Below are 25,517 nucleotides of genomic sequence, written 5' to 3'. Positions count from 1 at the left end.
ACTTTCTCAAGCTCTGCTGACACAAAATGACCAAAAAAACATAATGAACTGTTCCACTGTTTCATTAATCAGGACTTTGTGATGGAGCGCAACAGTGTACGACCACTATTTCAGCCATCTTGGTTTTGGAAGTATTTTTCCCATTAATCTTTTCCATAGGAATTTTATACAGTCCTTCATAAAAAACAAACAAACAGCTCTGTGCTTTGTTAGCTGTGATTCTCTGATTGGTGGAGTTCCCCTATCAGGATTATGGGTAGTGTAGTTCTTCACCAGAATATTTCAATACAATTTTTTTTAAATTAAGATGAAATGACATGGACTGTTGGCTTCAACAGAAATATATGCCTTCAATTATCAACCTCAGAGCTCATTGTAGGCCTGTTTTTATAGGTTTATCTTTAAAAACCTACCCCAATGGAGACAATGAATGGGATTTTTACTTCTGAAACCAGACTGTTGCATTCTATTGCTGTAACAGCATTAATATAGAAACCACCAAACGTAGATTGCGCTCTGAGTCTTCAAGTGAAGATTTGAGGACATTTTGGGGATCTACAGGACAAAGAAATTAAAAACTATTTTGACAATCATTAAGCATATTATCATGAATTTTCATTTTTCAAGCTAAAGTGTGTCATTTCTGTGCCAACAATCTCAAAAATAAACATTGTTTTCAAACCTCTTCTCCTAATATTAACCTTGTCTGAAGTTAATTGAGTGAAGTTTGACATGCCATTTATGGTTGGTGAGTTCTTTGACTTTTACGGCATCCTGGTGCCAGCCTTACACATCCAAACAATAAGTCAGGTGCATAATCAAAAAATGGACAAAAATCATAAAAAAGGAGAGAACGGCACACTGCTATAGTTGCTCCCATGTAATTTATTTTAAAAAACAAAGTTTTGACCCCTTGGGTCTTTGTCAGGCTGTAAAATGCATCAGGTATTGAAGGCCTATATAAATACTCATACCTGGCAGCAAACAATTATCTAATGAGGACATACAACAAGTCAGTTATCCTATCTAAAAACAATCACCAGTGACCTACAATAAATCTCATACAATACCACCAATTATACCAATCCTCTAAAGCTAGTATCACGGCATCAACAATGCATTACAAAGGCAAATGTAAATGTACAGTTCATTTAAATTATAAATAGATTCATGATATTTAAACAAATGAAGTATAAACCAGTAACATAACCAAACAAGCATGAGAAAGCCAAAAGTTACATGACACTTGAGCAAATTACATAATATTCAAACAAGTACAGCTTCAAAGGGGAAAAAACGAATTACTAAAAAATGTTTTAAATAAAAATCTACATTAAGCCATTTTGAACAGAGAATCCACACGACTCCAGTCCATCAATTAATGTCTTCTGAAGCTAATTGATAATTAAACGCTAACCGGAAGCAAGGATTTAAAGTAAAAAAAAATTAATTATCGATTAGTTTTTACACAAAGTTATCAATTTGCTTCAGAAGACATTAAATGATCGACTGGAGTTGTGTGGATTACTTATATGCTGCCTAAATTTTGGGCCGTCAAGCAGCCAGAAGCCTGATAGCACCCATTTACTTTCATTATAAGGACCTACAGAGCATCAACATTTTTCTAAAAACCTTACTGTTATACACATCTGGGATGGGATCATGGTAAGTGAATAATGAATGATTTTTGGGGTGAACTATCCCTTTAATACCTGAAAAAAATGTACTCTGTCCTCAAAAAACAAAACAACAAACATTGTAACATGTACATATTTAAATACTTAAAATAAAATGATGAGTTCTTTGAGACAAAGTATAAAGAAAATATATTTCTGATTATATTTTTTTTTGTTTTTGTAATGCATCTTGTGCCATGATTAATCACGATTAATCACAGAACATTTGTATCGATTCACAGCCCTAAATTTAACAACAAAAAAGTTACACACTTCAGCTTTAAGCTTGTCCATGCATAATCTTCTTTTTATAAAGCTTCATAAAAACTGTAAAATGTACAATTTCTGTTGCCTAGCCTTCTGAAGAGTTTTGGAAAGTCACATTCCAGACAAGGTCTTGCATTCCCTGCGTCCCCTGACTGAGATCATCAGGCACATATTTTGTTTTCTAAAGATATTGAATGTGGGTGCAAATCAGATATTATACATTTGAAACATAATTGAGCTTGACTGTAAGAGTTACAACTACTCCTCAGCTCAGCTCATGGTGGAATTATTTCAGTTGTTGGCTCCAAGCAGGCCCAGATGGAATCTGATTATTTTCTGTGCTGTTTGAGACCTAATCAGCCATGTAAAAGCTAGTATTTAGAAGTTGATTTTGAGTTATGGAGAAAATATAGCCCTATACAAAGTCACTTTTTACTGTTAGGGTCATGGGATAATGGGATGAAATCTTACCCCAGTTTACTCTGATAATTCTGCAGTCTGATTACACTGATTACAATGGGCACCATGTGATTGATGTGCTTTGAACTGTGGGCACGTTTTGTTTTTGATCATATAATACACTTGATTGAGTCACACTTATCAAAATCATTGCTCATTAGAAGTGTTTACAAAGGCAAGTGTCACTATTACTGTTGCTCATACTTGATTGGTGACTGAACAAAGTTTTAAGGTCAAGGGTGGTGTGCTATAACTTTTATAAGTGATCGAAGTGATATGATTAAGATATGAACTCCCATAGACTTGCTTGTAAGGAGGGAACTGAGACATATCTAGAGATCAGAATTTCAAGTATAGATGCTATTTTTTTTTTTTTTAATACCCTGAACATTCTAGCAACACCTTAGCAATCATCCAGAACATCATAGCAATCACTAAAAACACCTTAGCAACCATCCAGAACATCATAGCAATCACTCAAGCAACCATCCAGAACATCATAGCTATCACTCAAAACACCTTAGCAACCATCCAGAACATCATAGCAATCACTCAAAACACCTTAGCAACCATCCAGAACATCATAGCAATCACTCAAAACACCTTAGCAACCATCCAGAACATCATAGCTATCACTCAAAACACCTTAGCAACCATCCAGAACATCATAGCAATCACTCAAGCAACCATCCAGAACATCATAGCTATCACTCAAAACACCTTAGCAACCATCCAGAACATCATAGCAATCACTCAAGCAACCATCCAGAACATCATAGCTATCACTCAAAACACCTTAGCAACCATCCAGAACATCATAGCAATCACTCAAAACACCTTAGCAACCATCCAAAACATCATAGCAATCACACAAAACACCTTAGCAACCATCCAGAACATCATAGCAATCACACAAAACACCTTAGCAACCATCCAGAACATCATAGCAATCACTCAAAACACCTTAGCAACCATCCAGAACATCATAGCAATCACTCAAAACACCTTAGCAACCATCCAGAACATCATAGCAGTCACTCAAAACACCTTAGCAACCATCCAGAACATCATAGCAATCACTCAAAACACCTTAGCAACCATCCAGAACATCATAGCAATCACTCAAAACACCTTAGCAGCTGCACAGTGATGCCTTGGCAACCATTTCCAGCACACTAGCATTGTAGCGTGACCTTTGCACCACTTTCATTTTATTCTGAATATGTCAAAATCTAATATGTTCGCTATGGCTAAAATTCCAAGATTTCAGGTTAATCTCCTTGGCATGGTAATCTGTTATTGAGAAAGCAGGTATTTTTATGGTTAACGTTCATTCACCTGGTGTTATAGAGATAGAGGGAGGGCTGATATTACCGGTACACACACAAGCCTCTTTCAGAGGGCCAGTCTTCCCTACATAGAGGTTTGAATAGAGAGAGCAGACCAATCTGTAGTTAGTTGGAAATCACCTTCTTCAAAATAAAGGCTCCTTAAAGACTTTGTATGATTTATCAAAGAACCCTCTTCTTATCGAAGACAATTTTGGCTGTACGTGGTTCCTGAGTTAATTAGATACTGTATGTACTTTTAGAAAGTAAAAAAGTTATTGAAATTTCATTATAGGATCTTCAGATCAGGGGTTATACTTAGCAACAGTGCAAAAGTGAAGCCTCCTGGGTTCTTTAAGTCACTAACACATAGATTGTTTTCTAAAGAACCAAAATACTGAAAGGGATAGTTTGCCAAAAATGACAATTCTCTCACCATTTACTCACCATCATGTCATCCCATGTGTTTATGACTCTTTCTTCAGCAGAACACATTTGAAGAAAAATAGAAAAATATCTTAGCTCAGTAGGTCCTAAAAATGCGAGTGGATGGTGATCAGACCTTTGAAGCGGTAATAATCACAGACAGTCAGCATAAATGTCATCCATACCACTCCAGCGGTTAAATTAATGTCTTATAAAATGAAAAGATCGCTTTTGATTCGAAAAGTATCAATAGTTAAGTACTTTTTAACTATAATCCAATGCTAACGGTCGGCAGTAATTCACGAGATTGCAGAGTTCACGTGGTCTCTCGTGTGACGTATTCACGTTTGCATGTTATGGAGGTAATCTCTTGTTTTTCTCTCGGTTGAGACATTTAGAATAAGCACACAAACACACAATTGTGATAAACAAACTGATACAAATACAGATCTAAACTAAGACCAACAAGGCTTCTGTACAGCGTTCCTCCTCAGTTGTAAACTGCACTGCTCTTCCATGTGTGTCGCACGTGCGTCAGTTCTTGTGTGAACATGCCAACATGATTACATAACATGCACATACTGCTGCTCACTGGAAGCAATGCCACTTTAGAAGACATTAATGTAACCGCCGGAGTCATATGGATGACGTTTATGCTGACGGGCTGTGATTTTTGGAGCTTCAAAAGTCTGATCACCATCCAGTTACATTGTAAGGACCTACTGAGCTGAAATATTTTCTATTTTTCTTCAAATGTGTTCTGGTGAAGATAGAAAGTCAAACACACCTCGGATATCATGATATTGGTGGCTGTGGCTCAGGTGGTAGAGCGGGTCGGCCACTAATCGCAGAGTTGGTGGTTCAAATCCTGGCCCACATGACTCTACATGCCGAAATGTCCTTAGGTAAGACACTAAACCCCAAGTTGCTCCCAATGGCAGGCTAGCACCTTGCATGGCAGCTCTGCCGCCGTTGGTGTATGAATTTGTGTGTGTGAATGGGTGAATGAGTCACAGTGTAAAGCGCTTTGAATACCAATAAGGTTAAAAAGGCGCTATATAAGTTCAGACCATTTACCATGAGAGTGAGAAAATGATGAGAGAATTTTCATTTTGTGTACGTCAGAACGAGGGAGGAATGTGACAGGGTGGAGGACGGGGCCGGGTCGTGATTCTACACACCCGGTCCCTTATCGGGCTAATTGAGCCTCGGAGAGGGATAAAGGCCGATTGCGGACGGTGGTGCGGGAGAGAGAAATCGTTTACGGATATGTCCGTCATGTGTGTGTTTGTGTCTTTTGTTAAGTTTCTCATTAAACTATTAATTATATTGTCAAGCCGGTTCTCGCCGCCTCCTTGCCCGTTGAAATCCCTTTACAAATAAATTTTAAAATTGACAGTTTCACCTTTGCTAATTTACTCAAAGTCAGGGTTTTTTAATGCCATGGACCCCTGAATATGATGATCCCCTGGTGAGGGACCCCCCTCCAAAAATACAAAGGGCGTGATATATTTTCATATGTAAAGACACATTTATACAGTGCGAGAAAAATTGTGTGATATTATAATCACATAATAAATTGTGTCATTTAGCTGATGCTTTTATCCAAAGTGACTTATAATAAATAAATATGTTCACTTCTTGGCATTCTCATTAAAAATGCTAATATGTTTTCGTTCAATATATGTTGTAAATATTGTTGTTTATTGTTATAATGGTGCCTATGTAATGCATATAAATAAAAATAATCGAATATCAAAAGAGAACAGCAAATTACCCACCACTGTTTTCCCAATTTGATTCCGTTCCGATTCACAAGCTCTTGATCGATTCTGATACGATATAATTCGATTGTGGTTCATTTTGTGTATATTTCAGTTATAATGTCCATTATGCTTTAGGCAAAGTAAAAGATCGATCTTGGGAGTTTAAGGATCGATATCGTGATCGTTCAAATGAAGATCATGATTATTTGGAAAAATCGAGATTTTTACCCAGCTCTGCATCTAAACCAAGATCTTCGATTACACATCAGAATGGCTTTTTATCTCTATTTTAATCCATTTCAGAGCTTTAGAAAATTGCCTCTAAATCATACAGTGATTCAGACAGTTTGATCAAAAGCATCAATTCAGTTTGATGATCTCATCAGTCTGAGATATCTAATCAGATATCAGTCGGTGAGCGCTTGTCCTCCGAGAAAGAAATAGATCAAAAGATTCTCTCATGCATCAACAATGGATTACAATGAGAATGATAATAAATCATGCTCTGACCCACTTCTCTTTTAAGGTGCTGTTTCTAGTGGAATTGTTTTGAACCAGTGTGAACACGGAAAGCTTCTCTTTTTTCCTGTTTACCTCAGCGCTCGCTCTCTGGTCTTGCACAATAGATAACATCACGTAATGCACACACACAATCCCTCTCTGTGTGTCTTTGTCTCTGTGTGCTGGGATGTGTGTTTCCATTCAGAGGGAACTTCATTGAGCTGGCGATGACAGTTTCATTGTGAGGACTAACCATAAATCACATCCAAGATTTCAAAATGTGCTCTTAAATGCTAACGATGGAAACAGCATTATGAAACGTCAGCCACGGTGAAAGTGCTTAATCATTCAGAGCATGTTATAGATCAAATTTGAACATATCCTGAAGAAAATGTGAGTTCTGCAAAACTCACCACCACAAGGCTTGTGTGGTTGCCAGGGCACTGCTATATGTTTGCTAAAGCTGGCATCACATTAGTCAACTCCAGTAGGAGAACTCAACAAAAAAACACTTGGTGACAGAATCACTATTACAATCGGTGTTTCTGATAAGGTCGTGATCGCTGATGAAAACATTATTAGCATGATGTCTTGTCAGTTCTTCAGTTAAAGCTCATTGGTAACTTGGCAACTCCATCCTGGTAATATAATGATGAAAGTTTGCAGCTCTTCACTGGTAATGGTGAACCTGCAGCAAACCTCTGGAAACAATGGACAATTTGCTGCAAGTTTGCCACAAAGCTCATTTGCATGTGAAAATTAACAGTGTCAAACAGGGCTGGAATGTGAAGAGAAATCAGCCTGGGATTTTACATGGCAACTGGCCCAACTGTTGGGGGGGGGTTTGGGGAGGTGACCCTAAAGGTGTTGAGCAGGGGGGAGGTGTGTTCGTTGCCCTTTTCTACATATGGCGGCGCCGTTTTGCAGCTCATTTGAGCTTATCACGGCACATGTCGGCACATTACATGGTAGTTCCGCTCAGTTCTTCCGATGGACAGTCCGCCCCTGATCGGCCCAAATGTGCGTCGGCCCACCGGGAAAATGCCCGGTATGCCAGATTACCAGTCCAGCCCTGGTGGCAAATGTGCGGCAAGTTTGTTTCTACTTACATGGTACTCCTGTTGTTATTTTGGCGAGCTCTTCATGACAGGGAATCAGAGAGAGAGAGAGTTGCATTGCGTTGGTATGGCTCCACCATTTTGTAATGGCAAGTGTGTCAAACCTCCAACTAAAGAGAGCGAGATCTCAGCAAAATAGTCTGTGTTTGTGAGACACCCAAAATCTAGTTGTTTTGAGTCTGCTGGAGTAATTGTTGTTCTGTGTTCTTTAGTTGTTCTTTGTTCACATTGCTATGTGGGTGTTAGGGTGTTTTGAGTGATTAACACATTGCTATATAGTTGCTAGGGTGCTCAAAGTGATTAGTGCAATGCTATGTGGTTGCTAATGCTGCGTTCCATTCAAAGTCAGATGTGGGATATTCCGACTTGATATCTCCGATCTCCAACCATAAAGGTATTCCATTGCCTGATGCTTGGATGATGACCCATAAATGACCAAAACTGCAACACTTCCGTTAGCTTAGCAAGTGTTCTGTTGTCACCAGAGATGTCTCATAGCAACCAAATTGATAAACAATGCTGCAATGACAGCATTTGTTGCACTCACATCACGTGAAATCTGAGTTTAACATTTCTGCACGAGTTTCCAAGTTGGAAGACTTCAAGTGGTGTTGCACTTTAAGTACTGTGGTGGTACTATAGTACAGTTATTTATCAGATACCATGGAACTTTTTTATACTATATTCATATACCATGGTACTTCAAGGTACTTCTAAGGATGCCATGGAATTACTATGGGATGTGTCCAAAAATATGGTAATACTATAGTACTTTTTGTTACTTGTTTGTTAGTGTTGTATTAGGCCCTGTCCTAAGTGATCACAGATTCTGTTGGATCAGTATGCATCAGAGCTAGAATGGCTCTCGTCAAACCCAGTAATTATAGACCATCAGAAATGTGGCGTACTACCTGGCACCCATACAGCCTTACAATCTGTGCAGCCAAATGTCAGTACTTGCTTAGAAAATGGCCTCTCGGTTTGGTTTATGAAATAGCCTCATGACCACAAATGAAGTGTTTTTTAGGTAGACTTCAATTGCGTATTTTGTTCTGTGGGTCATTTTTAGATTTACATACTAAATTTAACATCACTCTGAAAATCTTCCTCTTTCGAATCGAAGCTTTTAATAACAGCCTGAAATAGCCTCCATCAAAGCCAATATCTCAGACGGGAACTCTTTCAGAAATCCTTTGCTAACTTGCCAGCCGGCTAGCATCAAGTTCTAATTAGCTTTAAGGAGTGGTTTACATTATTTTAAATATAGGTTGAAAAATATTGAACAGTTGACCCTCATCTAACATTCTTTTAGTAGTGCTTGCCAAGTCATCCCTACATTTGCTAATACTCAGTTTTAAACAAATAGCTAACAGATCATTAATAATAAACTTGCAGTTTGCTGATGAAAAGTGTGCTATTTATTTCCCTTTCAAAAAAATCTAGTGTTGCCACAAACTTGCTGCAAACTTATTGCAAGTTCGCCACTCGAACATTTTGACATGCAAATGAACTTTGCGGCAAACTCTTCATTCTTGCCAAAGGTTTGGTGAAGAGCTACAAACTTCTGGCAAACATTTGCGATGAATAAAAAGCTCATTTGTATTTGAAAACCAGTATTGCAAGCAACATGCAAGCAATGTCTTTATGCTAAACATCTCTTACAAAAAAATTAGAGTTGCCGCAAACTTGCCGCAAATATGCCACTCATTATTTTCACATGCAAACAAGCTTCTTATTCACCGCAAATGTTTGTTAGACGTTTGCAGCTCTTCACTGGTTGTGGTGAACCTGCAGCAAACCTTTACAACAATGAAGAGTTTGCCGCAAAGCTCATTTGTATGTGAAAATTAATAATTGGCGAATTTTCTGCAAGTTTGCAGCAGGTTTGAGGCAATTCTAGAATTTTTGAAAGGGATGCTAGCAATCCTTAATAACATGTTAGCAGCGCCTAGCATTATGGTAAAACATGCTAGCAATGCTTAATAACATGTTAGCAGCGCCTAGCATTATGGCAAAACATGCTAGCAATGCTTAATAACATGTTAGCAGCGCCTAGCATTATGGTAAAACATGCTAGCAATGCTTAATAACATGTTAGCAGCGCCTAGCATTATGGCAAAACATGCTAGCAATGCTTAATAACATGTTAGCAGCGCCTAGCATTATGGCAAAACATGCTAGCAATGCTTAATAACATGTTAGCAGCGCCTAGCATTATGGCTAAACATGCTAGCAATGCTTAATAACATGTTAGCAGCGCCTAGCATTATGGCAAAACATGCTAGCAATGCTTAATAACATGTTAGCAGCGCCTAGCATTATGGTAAAACATGCTAGCAATGCTTAATAACATGTTAGCAGCGCCTAGCATTATGGCAAAACATGCTAGCAATGCTTAATAACATGTTAGCAGCGCCTAGCATTATGGAAAAACATGCTAGCAATGCTTAATAACATGTTAGCAGCGCCTAGCATTATGGCTAAACATGCTAGCAATGCTTAATAACATGTTAGCAGCGCCTAGCATTATGGTAAAACATGCTAGCAATGCTTAATAACATGTTAGCAGCGCCTAGCATTATGGCAAAACATGCTAGCAATGCTTAATAACATGTTAGCAGTGCCTAGCATTATGGCTAAACATGCTAGCAATGCTTAATAACATGTTAGCAGCGCCTAGCATTATGGCTAAACATGCTAGCAATGCTTAATAACATGTTAACAGCGCCTAGCATTATGGTAAAACATGCTAGCAAAACTTAATAACATTTTAGCAGCGCCTAGCATTATGGCCAAATATGCTAGCTATGCTTAATAACATGTTAGCAGCGCCTAGCATTATGGTAAACCATGCTAGCAATGCTTAATAACAAGTTAGCAGTGCCTAGCATTATGGCAAAACATGCTACCAATGCTTAATAACATGTTAGCAGCGCCTAGCATTATGGTAAAACATGCTAGCAATGCTTAGGCTATATCTGATGTTTTAGCTAGCTGGTTGTTTCTCTAACTGTAGCCTAATGTTTCTAAACTTCTAACTATTAAAACTATTTTAAACTTTCAGAAAAGGTGTCAAGCCAACATCAGTGTTTGTGTCTACAAACATTATGATCTAGTTGAAATTAAAGAGCAACATGCAGGTTGAATTTATAACTGAATTAATACTTTATATTGTCTGCAGAGGTCTTTTAAAAACACATATGTAGAAATTACTAATGAAATCTCATTTGATGTAGAGATTTTGATGAAAATTTGCTAGGCTCTGGAATACGCCTTTCCCGCTATAGCAACGCGTCATATGACGTAGGGCGAGGCAAATAAAAGAGCTCGCGGTCAGCTCTCTCGTTGTTGGGTGTTGATGTAGTTAGAGCAGTAGTGAGAGACAGAAAGTTTTAGATCGAGATTTAGAGAAGCCATAATGGTAAATTATTGTGTTTGTGCTGGTTGCACGAATTCCAGCCTGTCAGGACATCGTGTCCATCATTTTCCTTCTAGGAAAAACAAGGCTTTTCGGTCTTGGGTGCGTTTTGTACAGGTGAAGAGAGCAGACTTCACTGGCGCGTCTGTTACCACACACTCGGTCGTTTGTGGAGCACATTTCACTCCGGAGAATTATCGACCTGGAGATTTGTTGGAGTCTCGGATGGGATTTCGGTGTAAGGACCACGTGAGGCTGATTACTGATGCTGTTCCCTCGGTGCACTCGATGGAATCAAGTCCACCGTCAAAGTTTACACCGGATTTTGGCGCGGGCGGGATTGGAGGACCAAGTGCTAACGTTAGCAGACATTCTGTGCAACGAAAACGAGCACTTAGCAGAGTAAGTCTTACTTTTAATTATTTTAACTCATAATTTGTGTAATTTCGTAATAATAATAGTATAATATTTTTATATAATATATTTTTTATAATATAAAATATTTAATATTTATTTAGTATAATACAGAGAGAGGGAGAGAGACTGAGCTTTAGGACAGGTTGTCGTAACGTAATTGTCTGCCTTCTGAAATGAATTTAGTAGTTTGCACAATGCTATAGCTATTGGCAGGAAGCTAGCCCAACTCTCCCGTTTCTCCCGCATTTCAATTCAAACTGTTCTCCCGCCGCCCTCCCGTCTGATTTTGTATCCCCCTGATCTCCCCCTGGCTTCTATCTCGCCTAGGAGGCTCATAATTATAGGCCTGTGGGCCATCATAGGCATGTTCGTCCTCACCGGAGAACTCGGTTTCTTCATTCGGATCCATTGTAACCTGAGCTTGAACTTGACCAGACTCCCTCGGCCATCGTCACTTCCGGTTAGTGCTTTATAGACGCGGAAGTTATTTTATCACAATTTCTCAAAATATCGTTAATGGCTAAATATATATCACTCCAGTTCAGAAAATCTAGTTGTTTTATCATCAACATACACTATGCTATATAGGGGTGTCCAACCTGCATGTTGCTCTTTAACATCTTTTTCCATGGCTCCATCACTGTGGCATTTGAAAACAGAGGCACTATCTCTTCCACTGACAGTCAGAAATAGACACGTGATTTTGAGCGATAAACAGCCAAACAAGAATCTTCCTGTCAGTTCCATTGGGGCAAGCAATGTGTCCTTTGTGACAGTGTTTTTAGCATTGGCAATGAAAGTGCAGAGATGCTCGGGCACAAAAGGGATATTATGTTTGGGTTAGTGTCCGTGTAGGACTAAAGTGGTGGAGTGGTACTTAAAGACTCTAACTGTGTGACACTCACAGTGAAAGTTACGCACCCTTACAAAACTCTAGAGTTGCTGCAAACTTGCCGTAAATTCGTTGCTCATTATTTTCACATGCAAATGAATGTAACCTTGAAAGAAGAAAAAGAAGGGAGGAGTCAAAAACTTTTTTTTAGTAGTAATCAACATGCGATTGAGCTTAACTTTAAACACGTTGCGCTAAACATGTCTATGAATTGGTCATTTTTTAGTGTATATTGCATTTTTGCATAACGCGGCGGCTCATTTTAGCTTATTGCGGCCCATTCGACCCATTTCACGGCCGACCCACCAGCCCGCTCAGTTCGCCCAATGGCCAGTCCGCCCCGATTGGCCCCAAAGTGCGTCGGCCCCCCTTGGAAAATGCCTGGTATGCCAGATTACCAGTCCAGCCCTGCAAAAAGATGACTCTAAGAAAATATATTCACATAGACAGATTGTCTCTTCTCTGCAGGTGTTGTTAAACCAACCCTCTACAGCTGTGAAGCTCACAATGAGAAAGGCCTTACAGTATCCAGAGAGGCTCACATCAATATCAAAGGTAAAGCAATGTCAACATGCGATACAGTGGCACCAAAATGAACTAATCCCACAACCAAGACCTACTAAAGGGGTGTTGAATCTGTGAGTGAATATTTTTCTCATGCTTGTGAAAACCACCACATATATTGTCACATCCTTTATATATTAATGTTGTTTCAGAGCTTCCTGACAAAGTGTCTGAAGTCAATGTAGTCAAACGTGAGGCCAACAAACTCGTCTTGAGCTGGACACCAGGACACGATGGCTTCTCTCCTCTGAGCTCCTGTTTAATCACGGTAAATCAACGACACGAGAATGTAAATAGTTTTAGTATTCTTTAAAATATTAAAAGTTTTACACTAAAATAAATAAACAGTACTTTTAAAAAATGGGCTCTATTTATGTGACCACACGAGGTGCAGCGCAACATGCACCAACCGTGCACAACGTCTTATCTAATTGTGATTTATGCCAGCATAAAGCGCAAGTAGGCGTGGATAGGAGTATTTGTGCTATCTGTGGGTGTATGTGCGCAAACTGTGGGTGTGTTGTATGTTAATGAAGTGGTGAAAAGTGCTTTTTGCTAATTTCCTGAGAAAAGGTCTTTGCGCTAAGATGTTTCTGAAGCACGTCTGTTTTCTGCATTAAGGGGTTATATTTTTTATTGTGTTTCAGTAAATAAATTACATTTGTATTGCTAAATAGACTAGTAGAAGTGAAGGGCTTGCAAAAATCCACAGCCTAACCGGAAAGGCAGATTTAAAGCTACCAACAGAAATCCTGTTCCACTTCCAACTTCATATAAATAAATGTGTTTTCTTTATTTATGTTGCTGGTGCTTGACAGGGAATGGACTATATAATAGGACGCAGATGGTGTAATGACCGGAGAAGAACATGTAATTAAATTGCACTTGATCCAGCCCATTAGTGCCTGGACTTGGCGCTTGCTTGCATGGATATACCAAAACTTCATGACCATCCCCATTGACTTTGCACGTATGACTTATCGCATAGTACTCTTAAAATAGGGCCCAATATGCTTCAAATAATGGACATCGCATGAGATGAACTAAAAAGCTATTTCATTCTACATAAGTTTGGTCAAATGACATAGTGTACCTTAATATGTAAAGTGTGTAATTTCTTTGCCACTAGTGCCACTAAATGGAATTGCAAAAGTAATGAGTTTCTAAAACTCGCCCCTGTCTGCCATTGGTAAAAAAATAAAAGGTCCCACCCAAAACTCATGCAACTGGGTGAGTCAAACTACTGTGCCGGGGCTGGTCATGATGCTTAAAAAACATAGAAAGCACCACAGAGTTGAAGTGTTTCCAATTTCCAGGGAAGTCGACCTACAGATGGCTTGCTTATAGTTGACTCTGCAGAAGCTGGGATACAAGAAAGTCTTTTAACATTTGAAAATTACTTAATCTTTTACTGCAACCTAAAGACCCGAAAGCATCAAAACCTGTGGGAGAAGTTGTGTAGATATAAAAAATGTGCAAGTTATTTGATGCTTTGAATGAGAAATAATCAAAGTCCTCTGTCTCTTGAAGGTACGAGAGCTTGGTCGGGAGTCGGCCCACCCGACTATCGTTCGCAAGACACTGATTCCTCCGTACCAGTACGAGATCAGCAACCTCAGGGCCATGACCTGGTACAATATGTGTGTGTCCTGCACCAATGAGATCGGCTCGTCTCCGCCCAGTGCCTGGGTCCAGAGCAACACCACAGAGGGGGGTGAGTGACAACACAGTTATCTTTCGGGACAAATTATTCAAAGTTCATGGCTGTAATTAATGTCAGGATATAGTTTTCTATGCAGTTTCTTTGGTTGTATTCTTCATATTTTAACAAATGTAGTTAGTCATATGGATGCATTTCGTGCATTTATCGATGCATACTGAAAATCTGCACACAGTATAATGTATATTGATGAAGTAGTGTAACTAGAGTACCTTTCATACATTTTTCAGTCCCATCAGAGGCCCCCCAAAACCTGACAGTTCACGTCAACAATTCCATGTTGATGATCCGCTGGGAAGCTCCGCCCCCTGACAAGCTAAATGGAATCTTGCAAGGGTATGATGTCACTGTCAAACATGGGACACATACCAACAAGGTTAGTAGACGAGATTGCAGATTTTATTTGGTGTTTTAATTAATTTTTATAAACTCTACTGGGGATCAATGAGAAATAAAATAAAGATTTTTCTCTCATGAGTCCCAACATTACAGACATTTGCACTGCCTCTGTTTTTATTAAGAAACAAGCTAAATAATTTTAGTGGGAAGTCCCAATTCAGTGTAATAGAGACAGTAACATGGACATTTACTTTTTTCTACATTAAAACAACAGATTTTAGTTTAAAATAAATACAAATTTACAGGACAACATCCCTTAAATAAACTTTATATTTGTTCCTATACTTTTGAAATGTATTCCACTACAGATTACAAATTACATGCTGTAAAATGTAATTTGTAACGTATTCTGTTAGATTACTCGAGGTCAGTATTTTTACACTTGTTTTGACTATTAAAACTCAAAATACACATGTTAAAAATACATTCTCTTAAATATCTTATGCAGTGTTGTTTCTAAAACAACATAAATCAATTTGATCATGTTTTAAGGATTTTTTGATATTTTTACAGGAAAACAATAACAAAAATTATGATCAAGAATATGATTTTTGCCCTAATATCAAAGGTCTTAATAGAAAAAAAGAAATTATGATCCAACGTGAATTTTCTTCATATAAACATATGATGGTGTCTGGTAACATGTGCATGTAAAATGGCTAGAAATAGCATTTTAGCTTAGCATAAAGCTAACAATTTACACAAGGTTTATTTCTATTTCTTCTGCTCCAAACTTACTTCAAACGTTCTTCTCTGTCTGCTCGTATGAATGTAACACATCATAAGAAAGTGTTTCACCGCTGTTCAAACATCATTTATATGTAGAAATGTTTTCCATCTGAAAGGACTAAATATTAAATGAAACAAATGACAATAAAATGCAAAGTAATCTCTTCAGTAATCAAAATACTTTTTGAATGTAACTGTATTCTAATTACCAATGATTTAAATTGTAACTGTAGTGGAATACAGTTACTTATATTTTGTATTTTAAATACGTAATCCCGTTACATGTATTCCCTTACTCCCCAACACTGACTGTATGTTACCATTTATGTTTAATACAAAAATTTGCATTCGCTGGTAGTGAAAGTGGCCAGTAGTGAGGAAATTTGCTGAAGCCATTTACTGCAAATGAAACTTCTTCACTCTGTTTCCTCTAAAGAGCTTGTAAAAACAGATGAGCTGATTGATTTTTACAGTTTCCTTTAGCATGGCAGCCTGAAGAAGTTTGAGTTTAGCGTTATTGAACACCCCTTTAGCAAACTACATATTTATTATGTTTATGAAGCCTTTGTATTGCTGATCAGCTTGAAATGAAGCAATGTTTAATGAGCTCAGCAAAATGTGCCTGTGTTAAAGGAATAGTTCACCCAAAAATACTTGAAACACCCTCATATCATCCCAGATGTGTTTTAGAAGAATATCTCAGTTCTGTAGGTCCATACAATGCAAGTGAATGGTGATCAGACCTTTGAACCTTCAAAATGCACATAAAGGCAGAATAAAAGTAATCCATACAACTCCTAATTATGAAAAAAAAAAGCAGTGATTTTCTTTTAAATTATTATAATATTTTCTTTTAAAATATTTGTCAAATCAAAGTTAGGTGGTGGAACCAATATGTAGGTAGCCTACATTTACATTACAACCCTTGACATTTATTTAAAGGCAATAAAAACGTTTTTGTATGAAGAAAATGCTGTAGATATTTTTCAAAAATGTATTAAACCAAAACGAAATTGATACACGTTGCTACCTGCAATTAAACATCTTCTGTCAGTGAACATGCTTTGTTGCCTGTGTAATTTGATACGTTGGTAAAGAACATCTGGCATTCAATGCGTTATTTAGGTTCATTTATCATGGGTCGCAAACTATTCTTTAGGCAACTATTCTTTATTTAAGGCTATTCTATTCATTAGGCTATTATTGTATGGATACTGGAAGTTCCATTCATAATTATAAAGTTTTACACCGGTGTTGTCAATTCAATTGGTCATTTTTATTTGTATAGCGCTTTTCACAACACACATAGTTTCAAAGCAGCTTTACAGAAAATCATGTTTTAACATTTTACATTTTATGCATTTGGCAGATGCTTTTATCCAAAGCGACTTACAGTGCACTTATTACAGGGACAATCCCCCCGGAGCAACCTGGAGTTAAGTGCCTTGCTCAAGGACACAATGGTGGTGGCTGTGGGGCTCAAACCAGCGTCCTTCTGATTACCAGTTATGTGCTTAGACCACTACACCACCACCAGACAATGAAACCGTAATATCTATAAAGCCTTAGAGTCATCAGTGTGTAATATGATTACACATGATTGTGAATTGTGTTTAAAAATAAGTAATTAAATAATAATTGTATTTATAACCCTAGTGAGCAAGCCAAAGGCGACTGTGGTAAGGAACACAACTCCATAAGATGTTGGTTAATGAAGAAAAATTACCTTGGGAGAAACCAGGCTCACTGTGGGGGCCAGTTCTCTGTCTGGCTAAACAGCATGAATATAATGCCAATATTAGTTATTTTATTTGCAGTGCAAGTCATGAGAGCACAGGGAATACCTCTTTTAAGAGCTTAGTTGGTATTGGATCTAATATACATGTTGTGGCTTTTGATTTTTTTTCAGTTTTGTTAGCTCTTTATGACTTATGACAGTGAAAGATTGAAAGACACTGTTTTTACGGCCCTCTTCAGCCACTCTCGGGCCCGTTCGGCATAACGCAGCAGCGCGTTTCAGCTTATTGCTGCCCGTTCGGCCCCGTTTCGTGGCCAGCCTACTGGAAAAAGTCCCGGTTCTCCCTATGGCCAGTCCGCCCCTGCCTGGGACAGTTACACAGTTTAGTGGTCATTAAGCAAAACTATTTTACCACAGAATGCTGCAATTGACCAATCAGAATCAAGTATACTTGAGAGAGATATATTAATATATGTATCTGTGGGTTTCAGATTCACAGCATGACTACAGATGCCGCAGTGACTCTGCAGGTGTTTAACACCTCTTACAGTGTGGAGGTCGTGGCTTGCACTCAGACTGGCTGTGGGATTAAAAAATCACGATACTGGCTCTTCATACCAGACAGTGGTGAGTACACGCCCCTTCCCTTGAGCGTTCCAGAATAAGACATATCGAAACATTTTGCATCAGTGTTTTAGCCATTGGCACATCAAAAGAATGATAATGGACAACTCTCTCTAAGCATTTTATTTTATTTTTTATTATTATTATTTTATTTAGTTTTGTTTATAAATAAATGAAATAAAAAAAATTATTAATGTTATTTAATTTAATTTTGTTTAATTGTTCATTTAGATTTAATTTTTTATTATGATTATTTTATTTATTTTTGTTTAATTTTTTATTATAATTTTTTATAATGTTTTTGTTATATTTGATTTATTTAGTAAATTATTTTGTTTTTATTAATTTAATTTTGTTTAGTTGTTAATTTAGATTACATTTTTTATTATTGTTTTATTTAGTTTTGTTCTTTTTGATGAAGTAAAATTATGTTTTTGTTTTACGCTTGTTTTAATTGTATTTATGTTATTTTGTTACTTTATATTGCTATGTTTTATAATGTTTTTGTTTTAATAAATATTTAAGCTTAATTTTTTTTGGTTATTTTATTTATTTTGGTTTTTATTTTATTTTGTTTCTTAGCTTAATATTTTCATTTTATTTGATCACATTTTCCTTTCTTTTTACGCTGTCCAGACAACAGAAATACAGCCTTCCTCAGTTTTTTTGTGATATCAATGTTTTGGAGGGTTATGAACAGAGGACACATCATCACTTATTTGATAAATGAAGTAACAGACAGAAAACTCAAGCCGTAGAATAAGAAAGCCATTAGTGGGATAAAAAGGGAGACTAGACCATAGTGGATAGTATTAATACCGCTGTAATACTAGAAGTACTGTATTTATCAACACAGTCTACGTTTAATCTATGCTAAACTTTTATCGCTGTATTTTATCCGTGTAACACAAAATGAGATTTTAGGCAGATCTCTTAATCACTTGATCAATGCAAGTGAAAGGTGACTGAGGCTATCATTCTTCCTAACATCATCCTGTCCTCCACAGAAGATAGAAAGTCAAATGGGAATGAAACTGCATGAGGGTTCATTCTTGGGTGTACTATCCCTTTAGGATTCATGTAGCACATGCATGTGTGTGTTCTGGTTGCAGAATCTCCAGAGCCTCCATCCACTACTCCAGTTCCCAATCACCAAGACTCTGCGTACATCATGCTTGGAGTGGTTTGCGGTTTCTGTCTTTTGATGATTGTGATGTTTGTGGCCATGTGGTTGCGCAATCACTCTTATTTGCAGTACGTTCTTTGTCATCTTTTCTTACGATCACCACAAATTCAGTGGGGACACCAGAATCCGAAACACAACATGAGCTGTCTTTTTAGCAGTGTCTGGATTAAATCTGTAACATAAAACAGCATTAACAAACCCATTTTATTTCTGTAGTGTGACGTATTATCAGGATGAGGGAAGGGGTTGAAAAATAAGAATGCTAGGAGACGTCCTCTTAAAAATGAATTTGATTCAGAGACACAGCATTTTATTATAATTTGGTAAAAAATTACAAACATTTATGTCTTTGGAATAACGTGAAATTATTAATCGTACACAATAAGACCAGGAACGTGTAATAAAAGAATGCTCTGGGTTCAATACAAGTTAAAGGTTTAGTTCACCCAAAAATACAAATTATCCCATAATTTACTCACCCTCAAGCCATCCTAGATGTATATGACTTTCTTCTTTCATCCAAACACAATCGGAGTTATATAAAAAAATATCCTGGCTCTTCCAAGCTTTATAATGCGAGTGAATGGTACCTTAGATTTTGAAGCCCAAAAAAGCACATCCATCCATCAAAAAAGTAATCCATGACAGTTCATCACTTCTCACCAGAGCTTACGCTACGACTCTCTTGTGAACGTGGGACGGCCGATACCAGAATCCAGTGATTACATTCACATTCACATTTATGCATTTGGCAGATGCTTTTATCCAAAGCAACTTACAATGCACTTATTACAGGGACAATCCCCCTGGAGCAATCTGGAGTTAAGTGCCTTGCTCAAGGACACAATTGTGGTGGCTGTGGGGTTTGAACCAGCGTCCTTCTGATTACCAGATTATCAGTTATGTGCTTAGACCACTACACCACCACCACACCTGATTATAGTTTATAAAGTTATAAATAGAAGGGCTTTATTAACCCCCTGGAGCCATATGGATTACTTTTTTGATGGATGGATGCACTTTTTGGGCTTCAAAATCTAAGGTACCATTCACTCCCATTATAAAGCTTGGAAGAGCCAGGATATTTTTTTTATATAACTCCGATTGTGTTTGTCTGAAAGAAGAAACTCATATACACCTAGGGTGGCTTGAGTGTGAGTAAATTATGGGATAATTTTCATTATTGGGTGAACTAACCCTTAAAGCTCAATCGACAGCTTTTGCAGCATAACGTTGATAAAATTGTATTAAAAAATAAAGCAAAAAATGGCAGTTACTGTGAGGCACTTACAATGGAAGTGAATGGGGCCAGTCAATAAATGCTAAAATATACACAGTTTCAAAAGTATAACCACAAGACGTAAACAATATACATGTTAATATGATTTTCGTGTGATAAATTAGCTTATTAACCTTATCTGTGTAAAGTTACAGTAAATCCAATATTACAACTTTGTTGTCATGACAACGTAATGCTGATAAAACCTGTAATCTGGTAACCTCACTATAACCCCAATAAATCCCCAATATTATTACATTAAAGTCATGTTTACACGTATAATATTTACACCTTGTGGCTATACTTTTGAAAAAGTGAGTATTTGTATGTTTATGCACTGGCCCCATTCACTTCCATTGTAAGTGCCTTACTGTAACCATAGTTACGTAAAGGAGGAATTAACATTCTGCCAGGCATGCTGTCAATTGAGATTAACTTGAACCTGAAGCATTCCTTTTAGAAGGTAAATAGGGTCCATTTTGATTCCATATTCACTTTAACTTAAGGTTGCTTCATTGGGTTTGGCTTTATAATTATATACAATAAATATACTGTCACTTTCGAACAAGAAAGCATTTGATAATGACAACACGCAAAGAGTGGCCTGTGTGCTAGTGTTACTGACAAGGCTGTGCCACTGTATTTCTCATAGTTATAACCTATTATAAACCTAAGTTGCAGCAAATTTCCTTTAGAATCTTTGTCATTCATGTTTCTTACATTTAATGAGTCAGTTGCTCATCTAAATGATTCATTTTGTTGTTATAACTGGGTATATATTGTGCTGCCTATGTGTAACTATACATAACTGGCGCCCTCTACAGGTTTTTATTTGGAACTGATGACAAACTTACATCAATCATTGAGTACAAGTCTCAGAGGTCCTATAACCGCTCAGCCATTGAAATCACACGTACGTCACTTTTACTGATATTATTTGTATTTACCATAAAAAAGGCAGGATTAAAATGTTTTTTTAGAGTTATAGAGTATTTGTTCTCTCTTAGTTGCCAGTTTGGGCATCAGCAGTGAACTACAAACCAAACTCAAAGACGTGATGATCCTTAGGAACCTGCTGTCCATCGGGAAAGTCCTAGGAGAAGGTGAGAAGTCAGTCTGGTGTGGTGTGGCTTTGTGTTGCAGCTCGTGACAGATGGATCTAGTGGTCTGACATCTCTGTTTACAGGTGAGTTTGGATCGGTGATGGAGGGGCTTCTGAGACAACCCGATGGAACCAGTGAGAAAGTGGCCGTGAAGACCATGAAATGTGAGTCAGGTTGTATTGTGCTGTTATGGTGGACGTATGTTATGAAATAAATTTTAAGCATGCATATTAAAGAACAAGTTAATGGAAGGTGGAGGTAACTTTTTTAATAGGGTGACATAATATTTGCCCTCTGGAGTTGATTTTCATGGGCATTTTTCTCTTTTATGAGAGTATGTTTTTCCAACCCATATAAAAAAGCTCAGCGTGAAATACTTTTCATGCTGATTTCAGTGCTGATTCAACTTCAGTCAAATCAGACATAAAAAAAAATCTCTAATCTGAACTAATCTGAAAGCTACCCATCACTATAAGGTCTGCAAAGGCACTTGAGGGGAACCTGCACAATATTCGTCAGGTGGTTTTAATGTTGTGGCTGATCGGTGTAACTATCAGTGCCTAAAAATATATAATATAAGAAGCTTTAAAGGGATACTTTTAACCAAATGGAAAGCTCCCTCATCATTTACTCACCCTCATGCCATCCCAGATGTGCATTACTTTATTTTTTCTGCAGAACACAACTGAAGATTTTTAGAGGAATATCTCCATTCTGTAGGTCCATATAATGCAAGTGGATGGTGACGAGAACTTTGAAGCCCAAAGAATCACATAAAGGCAGCATAAAAGTAATCCATAAGACTAAATACGTGATATAAGTGTGGGTGAGAAACAGATCAATATTTAAGTCTTTTTTTTTTTTACTATAAATCTACTTTCACACAGCCCTCCTATGCATGTTCACAAGAATTCTTCTGTTTTTTTGCTGATTCGCATTCTTCCTGCATATCGCCACCTGCTGGGCAAGGGGGAGAAAGAAAAGAGAGAGGGATAAAGCAAAGGAAAAGAATAAATACAGTATATCATACTTGCACAACAGCCCAGTAGGTGGCATAAAGAATGTGAATCGGCAAAAAATAGATGAATTCTCGTGAACGTGCATAGGAGGGCTATATATATTTAAAAATGTAGATATATTGTAAGTAAAAAAGGGCTTAAATATTGATCGGTTTCTCATCCACACCTATCATATCACTTCTGAAGACGTGGATTAAACCACTGGAGTCATGTGGATGACTTTTATGCTACCTTTACATGCTTTTGGCCGCTTCAAAGTTCTGGTTATCATTCACTTGCATTGTATGGACCTACAGAGCTGAGATATTCTCTAAAAATCTTCATTTGTGTTCTGCTGAAGAAAGAAAGTCACACACATCTGGAATGGCACGAGGGAGAGTAAATGATGAGAGAATTTTCATTTTTAGGTGAACTATCCCTTTAAACAATAAACTGACTGAGATTACATCCTATATTACAAATTGTGCTGGGTAGATTACTTCTGAATTGTAATCTGGTACTTATTACAAATTACATGACTTGAATTGTAGTCAGTACCGTAATCTATTGAATTACTTTTTAAAAGTAATCTAATCTAATTACTTTTGGACTGCTTTTGAATTACTACTGAATTAATTCTTATTTATTTGATGAGATAAACAGGATACGTTTGTACCATTTGACATAATGATGCTTAAATGCATTAAAAAAAACTTGTATCGAAATATGATAATTTATTTTATTTTATGGTTTACCATAACAAAGTAACTGTAATCTGATTATGAACATTTTAAAATGATATGTAATCCAATTACAAGTATCTGGTTTTGTAATCTGATTACATACAGATTACATGTAATCCTTTACTAACCAGCACTTGTTACAAATAAAGAATTCTTTATGGGGGCATTTATACGCCTACAGTTTAGATGCATTTTAGTCACTTTCCGTAGTATTTTGCCCCAAGCACACATTAATTTCTGCCCCCGGTGGCCTCTTATATTTAACCAAGCGATTTGTTCTTCCAGTGGATAACTTCTCTCAGAGAGAGATTGAAGAGTTTTTGAACGAAGCTGCTTGCATGAAAGATTTTCAGCACCGGAATGTCATCAGACTCTTGGGTAAGTAAATCTGATTTGAAAGAAATACTGTTTTTTTTTTTATTATTATTATTTATTTATTTTATTAAAATCAAACATTTTAGATTATGAAATTCTATGCAGTGGCATAGCCAGAAAAATGACTTTTGAGTGGGCCACAATAAAAATGGGAGCCCAAATGTTTTAGCTCACTAATTGCAACATGTGTATCATGAAAAGCGCTTAAAGGATTATTTCACCCAAAACGTAAAATCCTCTCATCATTTACTCACCCTCATGCCATCCCAGATGTGTATGACTTTCTTTCTTCAGCAAAACACAAACAAAGATTTTTAGAAGAATATTTCAGCTCTGTAGGTCCATACAATGCAAGTGAATGATAACCAGAACTTTGAAGCTCAAAAAAGCACATAAAGTAAACACAAAAGTTATCCATAAGACTCCAGTGGTAAAATCCATGTCTTCAGAAGTGATATGATAGGTGTGGATGAGAAACAGATCAATATTTGGCGTGCTGAGTGACTTCAGTCAGACTTCCTAAGCAACCAATTGACCCTGTTGCTAGGGTGGGTAGAGTCACGTTGGGTTAACCTCCTCGTGGTCGCTGTAATGTGGTTCTTCCTCTCGGTGGGGCATGTGGTGTGTTGTGCGTGGATGCCGTGGAGAATAGCATGAAGCCTCCGGATGCGCTATGTCTCCGTGGTAACACGCTCAACATGTCACATGATAAGATGCGTAGATTGACGGCCTCAGAAACAGAGGCAATTGAGATTCATCCTACGCCACCCGGTTTGAGGGCGAATCACTACGCCACCACGAGGACCTAGAGTGCATTAGGAATTGGGCATTCCAAATTGGGGAGAAAAAAGGAAGAAAATCCCACAACATGTATGTAAATGCCTCATATCGTCAGTATAACAGGGTAAAAGCAAACCTCTTATTGTTGATACTTTGATATAATGTTTATGTGTTCATCCAGGTGTGTGTTTGGAGGTTGGCTCAGGACACTTTCCCAAGCCAATGGTTGTGCTCCCCTTCATGAAGTATGGAGACCTGCACAGCTTCCTTCTCCGATCACGTCTCAGAGACAGCCCTGTAAGATGCCAATAAGTAACATTACTGATAGATGAAAGATTGTGAAAGTCGTAAACAGTAGCGTACTCGTTTGTCTGAGAGGATGTTGTGTTGTGTTCAGTATCTCTCTATACAGATGCTACTGATGTTTATGATTGACATCGCGTTGGGAATGGAGTATCTCAGCAACAGAAACTTCCTTCACCGCGACCTCGCTGCACGCAACTGCATGTATGTATTTCTGAATAGGGCTGGGTGATATGTAAAAATAACTTAAAAATATCGCAGTATACATTCAATTACATCATCAACCCCCCCTGCCGACGGTCTATACATTTTTTTGCTTTATTGATTTTGCGAGGTTATTGAAACACAAAAAACATAAAAGACATTTCTAAATTAACGTTTCTCTTTAAATTAAACGAAAAAAAGCAATAAAATAACAAAATGATCAAAAAAATCGTATTTAACCACCTTATTTAAACATTTACCGTCTCCAACGGCTCCATTTGCCATCACGCAAGTATCGACACCAGGTAGAAAATTACTAATAGCTTACAGATTAAGAACTAAAGACATGTATACATGTAAAGATGATGATAATAATAATCAAAATAAATAAGCATAATAAATTCCCTTGTGTTCCCAAAATAATGCTGCCAAATGTGTGTTCTTATCGAATGTGTTTTTTATTGCATTTTGGTAATACGGTTAATGCTGCCTAAAGAAAAGGTG

At 37.4% G+C, this 25,517-nt stretch overlaps 1 protein-coding gene across 1 annotated transcript in view; it reads left to right on the top strand.

The window, feature by feature from the left end:
• Nucleotides 1–25,517, top strand: part of LOC127618062 (tyrosine-protein kinase Mer-like) — a 37,391-nt gene that overhangs the window by 6,537 nt on the left and 5,337 nt on the right. The window contains exons 5-16 of the mRNA XM_052090296.1: nucleotides 12,737–12,823; nucleotides 12,985–13,100; nucleotides 14,363–14,546; nucleotides 14,783–14,928; nucleotides 17,910–18,045; nucleotides 19,155–19,296; nucleotides 21,332–21,420; nucleotides 21,515–21,610; nucleotides 21,694–21,774; nucleotides 23,637–23,729; nucleotides 24,688–24,803; nucleotides 24,904–25,013. Of these exons, the coding sequence (XP_051946256.1) occupies nucleotides 12,737–12,823; nucleotides 12,985–13,100; nucleotides 14,363–14,546; nucleotides 14,783–14,928; nucleotides 17,910–18,045; nucleotides 19,155–19,296; nucleotides 21,332–21,420; nucleotides 21,515–21,610; nucleotides 21,694–21,774; nucleotides 23,637–23,729; nucleotides 24,688–24,803; nucleotides 24,904–25,013 (1,396 nt within the window). The remainder of the gene's footprint in view (nucleotides 1–12,736; nucleotides 12,824–12,984; nucleotides 13,101–14,362; nucleotides 14,547–14,782; nucleotides 14,929–17,909; nucleotides 18,046–19,154; nucleotides 19,297–21,331; nucleotides 21,421–21,514; nucleotides 21,611–21,693; nucleotides 21,775–23,636; nucleotides 23,730–24,687; nucleotides 24,804–24,903; nucleotides 25,014–25,517) is intronic.

This window comes from Xyrauchen texanus, chromosome 24 (genome assembly GCF_025860055.1).
Source record: "Xyrauchen texanus isolate HMW12.3.18 chromosome 24, RBS_HiC_50CHRs, whole genome shotgun sequence".
Classification (NCBI taxonomy): domain Eukaryota; kingdom Metazoa; phylum Chordata; class Actinopteri; order Cypriniformes; family Catostomidae; genus Xyrauchen; species Xyrauchen texanus.
This window is presented reverse-complemented; position numbering and strand designations above follow the sequence as displayed.